Here is a 9,626-nt window from a genome sequence, read left to right as displayed (position 1 = left end):
GGGTTTTGTATGATTGTGTATAGAGGAATATATTATTTTGTTTAAAAGAGTTCCAACTCTGTCTGTTTTTTATGTTTTATTTATATTCTTGTAAAATTAATGTGGGATATAGAATATGGAATATACAATATATAATATAAAAATGGATGGTACAATGAAATAAAGTATTGAATGTCTTATTGAATAGATGAAATATTGAGTGTTCAATATAAAGGATTAAATATATAAAGGCGAATACGTATTTTCTATACCTTGTGATATTTTATCATGGCCGGTATGACAGACTTTAACAGACTGTGACAGGGTAGTGCTTTGAACATATCTTTGTATTGTTAAGTTCCCTTGCTTTATAATTACATTTCCTTTATGTAAATTTTAAAATGTACCAGAAAAAGTACTGGAATCGATATATTTAGTTAAACTCTTCAAAACAACAATGCTCCACCTTGGACTGAGATCTGACAGAGAATAGCAGAACCCACTAAAATGCTGATCTTGTTTTGCTATTTCAGGTTCAATCCCAGTTTCACCAACAGTATGAGATATCTCCTGGATGTCATGCTCATACAGCAGACATATATGTAACAATAACTGACCACCACTTGAGAATATGTTCCAAAGATACAGCTCTCTGTGCTTTTGTCCTTTTTAACCCCACTCTTCTGAAGAAACACTTGCCAGCCAAACAACAGGTGTTTCTAGACAGTTCGTACTTGGTAGAATCTTTTAAACCAATTCAACATACCTTACTGAAAAAGGAAGTCAAAATTGTTGGCTGGTCACAGAATCTACTTCAAAATGCAAGTGGAGAGGTAAGAGATTGGTCATTCATTCTAGTTCTGTTCAAAGGGACTTAAGTTTGAACAGTTTGATTCCGCTATAGCATAGTTAGGACCTCATATAATATATATATAGTATAGTAGTCAGTATTAAACTTGACATTATCTCGACTCAGGTCACCAGACCGATTCACTAGACCCATGACCAAAGATGCTCCTGTAATCACCATTTCATATTTTTTCCAGGTTAATATATGTAGGATTTCTTTTAGCCCATGTATCCTTTTTCGTTAAGATAGTAGGATGTGATATGATAGATTTGGTTGCTATTTCTTATAGTTTGAGCAACCATATAGGCACACCTTCCTGGGTATTTCTGCTAGTGTGGATATAACTATTTATATGAATGTCTGTTTAAGTTTTAAATGTGTGTAGGCATTTCAGGATGTGTAGTTATGTATTTGTACTTAGATGAGTACAAATCTCTATTATATTTGTGTATATAAGTGTGACCAATAGAAATATCATGCATGCTGTAATGAGCCACAATGTGTGGGTTGGGTGTTAAAGTGGATTTGGGTTACTCTGCCAATATATTAACATAATTACATATTTTCTTCTTATATGAAAGCAGTCTCTTCCAAGTTGGCAGAAAGGAAAAATATGTACAAAGCAACTATTGTTTATTGGACAATACAAGCATGTAGAATATTATCAAGTAGAATTGTAGTATTCAAAAATAAATCAAATTATTGTCAAGTAATATTCTATTCAATTATCAGTACTTTTTCACTTAAGAAATATTCATTGTCACGTATATTTGCTTTGCAAGATTCCTGATGTGAAATCATGTATTGAAACAGATATTGTAATATTTCTGGATAGTCACTTTTTCTTCTGCCTTGCAAAATAAACACACACTATATATTAGTTCTTCCCTTCAGATTTATTATTGTTCTTATTTTATGTCCTAAAATAAGAACAATGATAAATCTGAAGGGAACAATGAATAGTGCAAGAAAAAAAAAATGACTATCTCAAAATATTACAATAAATTCTTTGTCAATTTCAATTTTCTCTAAAATTTATGAACAATTAAGATGTTAATAATCAGAAAGTCCTTGATAGTAACTTCTCCAATAATGACCTCTTTTTATCTATTACAGAAATCATTACCTATTGCACAAATGTTAGAAAAGAAAATGATTCTACTATAGAACAAAACCTTTTTTGTTTACTAATATGTGTCTTTCTTTGAAACAAGCAAAACAAATTTTATCACTTTTCCTCATACTTAAAATTTTGTGCTGCATAAACTTCTGCCTCAGAAGCTAAAAAGTTCTTCACAACAACCCTATTAAATAATTTATCAATGTTTACTACTTACTTTCAAATCATTTACTTGATAACAACTACCAGTTTCTCTCCAGATATGTTGGCAGAATTTAATCCGATTAAACTTGTTCCAAGTTCTATTTTCATAGGGCTACATATGAAAGTCCTCTTTCTCAAAAGCTTTTGAAATCTTTCTTCACTTTTTGATGCTGTCTCTATTTTCTCCAAGTCTTCTTGGTAAGGCCTTTACATTTTGAGATATAATTCAATGTTTTCCTTGTTCTATATTTGTAATTAAGTTTCCATTTGGCAAATGCTATATGCCTATTGTCTTTCTTTGTGGTCAGAATCAATTCGTTTAAAAGGCTGAGCTGTGTCCATATATAAACCAAAAATATATTTCTTTAAGAATAATTTTATCAGTTTGGGGCAGTGTTCGTGGGAACAAAATTAAGTACAATGCTGTAATAGTTCTTTTGTTTTCCACCCTTGCAAAGCCTTTTTCAATTAGTGTTTCCATTTCAATTGGAAATGAATTAAGAGCTGTTTGAAGATGATTGCAACAGTGTGTAATGTCAAAGTGGCAGTTATAAGTATGGAAAAGATCCTCACCTCAAATGTCCAAGTGGCTATAAGATAGACACTTGAATTAAGTCTACAGACAATGTGCCACAAGTCACTACCCAAAACCATTCTAACAGGAAGTGTAAAGGGGAAGAGTGCATGAGGCCCCTCAAAGGCATTTGTGGACTAACCGATGACGAATTCTTTTGTAATTGTATACACACTTATTGACATTATAAAATGTATTTTTACAATGAATGACTGTCAAAGTGGTATGAAATATATTTGGCAATTTGTTCATTCACTGACTTGTAATACTTGGACATGATATCTGCAGGATAAATTTACATACTTTAACAAAAAATATGTAATTAATATCAAATTGTCTGTTTATGAATCACAGAAAAAAGTTCATTTGCTACTCAGTTGCAAAATCAATGTTTATGTGTGTGTATTAAAGAAATACAAGTAGCTTGCCATAGGAAATCACATTTATGCAGACAAGAAAAATTGAGTTTGGTTATTACAAATCAAGCAGTTCTCCATGGCTAGTTTACAAAGTAAATGACAAAGATATGAAAAAAAAAAAAAAAATAGCAAAGGTAACAGTGAGCAAAAATGTCTCAGTTAGTTGTCAGTGGTGCCTCTTTTCAGTTTTGGTGAGTAGTATGTGAGACAAGATGAACCATCAAGCTCTGCTGTCTCCATTTTTTTAATAAAAAATATGCTATATAAGACCTAATTTTAACAGTCATTAATATGCAAACAAGTTAAAGACTCTATCTCCTATTCTTTCCATTTTCTTTTACATCATCAGCTTCCTCAGTTTTTAGAACAATCCTGAATATCGTGGGTTAAACAAGTTCAGAGTGCTTGCCTGACACTATGCTGAATATGTGACCTCTTTTGTTTTGTAGTCCTTTCTCCACCATTTGCATTTTTTAAGTAAAACTGCTGGTTATCTAGAGATAAAGCAGTATTTAATCATTGTCTAACTCTGTAGTTATCAAGTGGTGGTTTATGCTTATTTTGGGATATGTGCATAGTACTAGACTGGATGCAAAACAGTAACCTTTATTTCTTAACTAAAGGTAATAATGCTCTATTATAAAACTGATGGGAACCAATAGGGGACAATCTATGTGGTTTAACCAGTGGTTGCCATTTTATTTAGCCTGAAATAAAATTTTGATTATTCTGTGCTTAATTATGTGATCTACACTGTGGCAAAATTTTGGTTATCCTGTAAGTGTTATATTGCCAGCAAAACAGTATGGTACACTGGAATGCCTATGGTGACTGGACAATAGATGAAAGTGGTCATGGCATGAAAAAGGCTTTCATTACGTCCCACATGAGATGTACCAAACAACAGGAAGTAGACCTCACTGAATTCTTCTGTGTTGACTATTTAGATACATCACCTGACATCCAGGTAAATGTTTCAACATGTCTCCTCATTGTTTTTTTCTCTCTTTTATTTATCTTGGATTCTTTTAGCTGTCAGTCATGGCCATATTGGGTACCATCTTAAAAAGAATTTGATCACTTGTCAAGTCCAGCAGTTTGTCTGGTACTTTATGTCAGCTGTGATAAGATAATCCAGGCATTTCCCTTGGGAAGCATTTCTACTGAAAGTGGCTATCTGGAAATTGCAAAGGAGAAATCCCTTTATAAAACCATAGTTCCAAATAAACAGAAAATCCACATATTACAGAGTATAAGAAACAAAAATTGGAGATTGAAGTTTGCAGTATTATTTCGTATTTCATAGTTTACAATTGTTTCAACAATTCTGTGGTGATTAATCTTGCATGATGTTTATAGTCTTGTATGTAATTGTGGAGGCGCAATGGCCCAGTGGTTAGGGCAGCGGACTCGTGGTCATAGGATCGCGGTTTCGATTCCCAGACTGGGTGTCGTGAATGTTTATTGAGCGAAAACACCTAAAGCTCCACGAGGCTCCGGCAGGGGATGGTGGTGAACCCTGCTGTACTCTTTCACCACAACTTTCTCTCACTCTTACTTCCTGTTTCTGTTGTGCCTGTAATTCAAAGGGTCAGCCTTGTCACACTGTGCCACGCTGAATATTCCCGAGAACTACGTTAAGGGTACACGTGTCTGTGGAGTGCTCAGCCACTTGCACGTTAATTTCACGAGCAGGCTGTTCTGTTGCTCGGATCAACTGGAACCCTCGATGTCGTAAGCAATGGAGTGCCAACACACTAGTGTATGTAATTAATGATCAAGTTTTATATGTTGTGCAGTTTATCTTGACAGCATCCATGAAATTATTTTTTTAGAATGTTTCTTAAAAACAATGTATTGGAAACAAATTTCCATGGAGATAGACTGTACAGTGTATATGACTAGATCGTCAATAAGGTACAAGTTTACAAATAATATGCAATCCTCTTGGAATTGAAACAATTATTAACTACAAAATAAAAACAATATCACAAGCTCAAATTTTTATTTTGTATACAATCACTGGAGAGAGAAAGGAGGTTGTAATAATTGTTGCCTTGAAACATCAACTTGAACAGAAAGCCTGATATGAATATCTAATATGATAAAACCTTAACTAACTAAGGAATTGCCCAATTCCTTAATGATCCTAACAATCCACCCCTTGGACAACAAAAAAAAGCCCCAATCTTTTAGTTCATAGGATGGAATTCCATGTTTTTACATGAGATTTTAATTTAAGATCCTGTGTCTCTGTAAATAATTTACACTGTTATTATCCCTAACAACAGGTCTCTGAGTGGTACCGAGAGGGAGTGTGTGGTGGAGGATTCTATTCCATGACGGCTTCTTTAATGGATGAAAATGGAACGGTTCGTTCTTTTTTTAAAATCTTCTTGTTTATTATCAACATGTACTCAAGAGCAACCCATAAGCATGTTAAATTGACTGATTAAACAAAACTTTATTGAAATTTTGTATATCTGTGTTTCTAAACTGGTCAATATCCTTAGGTATAACCAACAAGTTAACCTTTTCGAATTGTTCTCTCTCTTCTTTTCCCTTTTTAAGAATTAAATTGTAACTCGACACCTTTTATTCATGCAATGCTTCTGGGCTCACATTAGGATTTCCTTTCTAGTTGTTGCTGCTGTTATTCAAATACAGATCAACCTTGCTTTAGAAACCGTTTATGAAAGGCTCAACCTTGACCATCTCTTGCATTATTCAGACAGAGTGAATTTAGAATATCATTATTTAACAACATTTCTTTTTTATTAAGATATTATTTGAGGGTGACTACATAATGGCTTCCTTATTGGGGCAATCTAACTTTAGGCTTACTATTCTGTGCCTGTAATTTTGAGGTCAAATATTTCAATATTTTCAGATCATGAAACAATTCACAACTGGAGAAATTGGAAAAATTTACAAAAACAATGAGTGGCAGGAAGTAAGCGTCACATTTTCAAACTATGGCCCTGGGGTTCGAGGTGTTGCAATTGAATCATATGGTAAGAGACAAACATTTAAAATTTCTCTTTCTCTGACACACCTCAATGTGATATTTAAGTTAGTGTTAAGATATGTTAGCCAAGGAAGCATTAAATACTTATCTATTAATTACTCAGGGGTGCTATCTGCATGAAAAACAATAGTTAAAATAGATATCTTTCAGAGATTATTGAAAGCTAATTAGAAAGAATAATACAGTGTGGAATAATACAGTATAATTAGCCCAATGACTATTACAATGATTTAATATGGTAACCTATACGTGATTGCTAAATCTGCCAGAAATAGAAGCCAAATCTTCTAGAAACCATATTGTATGTGACAATGGTACAACTGGAAAGAAAGAGAGTTAGTGTAGGTGAGATGCAGTTTGGATTTGTGCTAGACAGAAACATGACTGATGCTATATTCCTGGTAAGGCAACTGCAGGAGAAGTAGTTAAACTAAAATAAGCCTCTGTACTTGGTTTTTGCTGGAATGGAGAAAACTTTTGACAGGGTGCCCACTCCCTTAACTGGTGGTCAATGCAGAAGCTAGGGACAGATGAGTGGTTAGTGAGAGCTGTACAAGCCATGTAAAGGGATGTTGTCAGTAAGGTGAAGGTTGGCAATGAGTATAGCAAGCCCCCTCCTGCTTATCTTAGTCCTCCAGACCGTAACAGAGGAATTCAAGACTGGCTGCCCCTGAGGGCTCCTCTATCCTGATGACCTTGTTCTTATAGCTGAATCATTACCTGACCTAGAGAAGAAATTTCAGGTGTGGAACCAAGGCCTAGAACCTAAGGACTTTAGAGTTAATTTATCAAAAAACAAAGTCCTAGTAAGCATGAAAACAGATAAGTCACAATTCTTCTCAGATAGATGGCCCTGCTCATAGCTGCTAGAATAAAAATGGACTGGATGAAGTTCAAAAAGCTCCTACCTTTGTTGGTAACACAGGGCCTCTCCCTCAGAGTGAAAGGCAGATTTTATGATGCCTGCTTATCTAGAGCTATGCTATATGGTAGTAAAATATGGGCTTTGACTACAGAGGACTTGCAAAGGCTTAAAATAAAAGAAACTAGCATGATCTGTTGGATGCGTAATGTCAGTGTGCGCACACAACAGTGTAAATGATTTAAGAGGAAAACTGGGTATAAGAGGCATCAGATATTGAGTGCAAGAGAGAAGACTGCATTGGTTTGGTCATGTGATGCATATGGATGAAGACAGCTGCATAAAGAAGTGCAAAGTTCTAATTGTGGAGGGAACCTGTGGAAGGGGCAGACCCATGAAAATGTAGGACAAAATGTTGAGAAAGGATCTTCAAACACTGGGCCTCATTGAGAAAATGACAAGGGTTTGGGAGTTGTGGTGATTTGCTGTACATGAGAAAATGTGTTTCAAGCTAAGTAAAATTGTTGTCACCCATACATACAGGCTTCTCTTTTACAGGTGCCCATATCACATAAAATGCACTCATGCTGGTGTTGCATAAATGCACCCACGCTGGTGGAATGTAAAAAGCACCCAACACATTCTGTAAACCGTTTAGGATAAGGAAAGGCATCCAGTTGTGGAAATCATGCCACAACTGACAATTGGAGTCTGGACATCTCTTCAACTGGCCCACTCCTGTCAAACCGTCCAACCCATGTCAGCATGGAAAGCATGATGATGATGGTGATGAACACATTTCTTTGCTTTTCTCTCCTCTTTTTTATTTCAGGCAAAGATGATAAATACTGGGATGGTCACTATGGCACACTTATGTCTGCTGCTATGGTCAGAGTGAAACGCGAGTCTCGTCCAGCTGACAATGATGTCTACGACGATATAAACCTGGTGCGGACCTTTCTTATGATTGACTCTTCTAGTTGCATGCTTTTTAATGTTAATATGGACTACGAGATTGTGTGCTTGATGTATCTAGTGATTATATTTCTGTAATACTGAAGAAAACCAGATTGACATGACCCCATTAGAGAATTTTCTGAGATCTTTGTTCACGAAAGCAGTACAGATTTAGTGTGAAGTGTCTACATTTCATGAAGATGATACTTGGGGACAGAAAACTATGAAAGAGTGAAAGGTGTATCATTTGTATAAAAGTAGGTATTATTTGAGATGATGGCAAATAGTTGATGACTCCGTTATACGAATGTGGTAAGTAGACACTTTACAGAGAGCAAATCATTTCATTGGAAGCCTTTGAGATCCTTTGGAAAAGCAAATTTAAGTTTCCAGGCATGTTCATCTCATCAGGATGAAGCAATGATCATGAAGTGGTATTAGTGAGCTAATAGAAGGCTTTTGTAAATGTAGTAGTCTTCGGAAGTATTAGAAAGACAAGTTGCCTATAGCACTCCTGCTGAAGATCTTGAAGGACTTACTGCAAATCGGGAGATGTAACAAAGAGTTACTGATGATGGTGTACAACAGTTTGAAGCTGAATACACCAGAACTAACAAAAGACATCCTCTCATCTTAGTCAAATTCGTTCATTAATCTCAACAATGTAGTCCTTCATCCCTGTTCAACTTGTCTTCAGATCCATAATTATGCAATTGTGCCATTACATTCAGAAAATGCAAGTGCTTTATAATCTGCATATTACAATGTCTGTGTGTTTTGTGGAAGATTGTTGATACAGGTTGTTGTGATGAGAGTCACAACGCCCCCTTGTGAGAAATAGACTGGACCAAGTGATTATCAATAGTAGCAGTCAGGGTGAAGTTTGTTGTGTTAGTTCAAGTTGAGTTTGCAGTGAGGTCAGAAGGGTCAGCTGGTTGGTTCATTTGGAATATTGCTTGTTGGTTTGTGAAGAGATTGTTGGATCGTCACATTGTTATTATGGGTGCACCGTTATCTTGTTTACTGTTATAACTCTGGTACAGTGTATCTAAACTATTCATCACAATATAGTGGTGGTACTATGACCTTGGAGACAGAGGATATAACATCTGGCGATGAGGGTTTCAAATCTCCCGTAGGTTATTTAACAATTTGTTCATGATACAACTTGTCAAATGATGGAAGACCTATTAGCTTCTAAAATATAGTTGCAAAAGCAACAAGAACAGCAACTAGTACAGCAGCAATTACAATAACAACAATTATTAGAGATATATGCAAAGAAGTCTGAAAATGCTGTAAGTTTGTTTTCGCCTGATGGCATATCAAACTCCATAACAGAATTCAGTTATAACCCAGAGTAAAGTATAACTTTTGCAGCATACTACAGAAGGTACAAAGAGATTTGTAAGGAAGATTGCAAGGCATGGTTGAATGAAGAAAATGTAAGGTTATTATTATGTAGATTAGCTCTATCTGAGCATGAAAGATACTGTAATTTCATATTGCTCAAAAAGTTTTGTGAAATTTATTTTAAGGATACAATCAAATTGCTGTCTAACATGTTTGGTGATGAAACTTCTGTATTTAACACTTGAATGCAATGTTGGAATTTAACTAAAAAAAAAAAAAA

General features: G+C 35.1%; 1 protein-coding gene across 1 annotated transcript in view; it reads left to right on the top strand.

Moving 5' to 3' along the window:
• LOC106883700 (uncharacterized) overlaps positions 1-9,626 on the top strand; it is a gene marked incomplete at its 3' end in the record, with an annotated part of 68,173 nt that overhangs the window by 26,498 nt on the left and 32,049 nt on the right. The window contains exons 8-12 of the mRNA XM_052972748.1: positions 513-812; positions 3,943-4,113; positions 5,438-5,518; positions 6,037-6,160; positions 7,869-7,984. Of these exons, the coding sequence (XP_052828708.1) occupies positions 513-812; positions 3,943-4,113; positions 5,438-5,518; positions 6,037-6,160; positions 7,869-7,984 (792 nt within the window). The remainder of the gene's footprint in view (positions 1-512; positions 813-3,942; positions 4,114-5,437; positions 5,519-6,036; positions 6,161-7,868; positions 7,985-9,626) is intronic.

Source organism: Octopus bimaculoides, chromosome 14 (genome assembly GCF_001194135.2).
Source record: "Octopus bimaculoides isolate UCB-OBI-ISO-001 chromosome 14, ASM119413v2, whole genome shotgun sequence".
Classification (NCBI taxonomy): domain Eukaryota; kingdom Metazoa; phylum Mollusca; class Cephalopoda; order Octopoda; family Octopodidae; genus Octopus; species Octopus bimaculoides.
The sequence above is the reverse complement of the archived record's forward strand: the minus strand, read 5'-3'. Positions and strand labels throughout refer to the sequence as shown.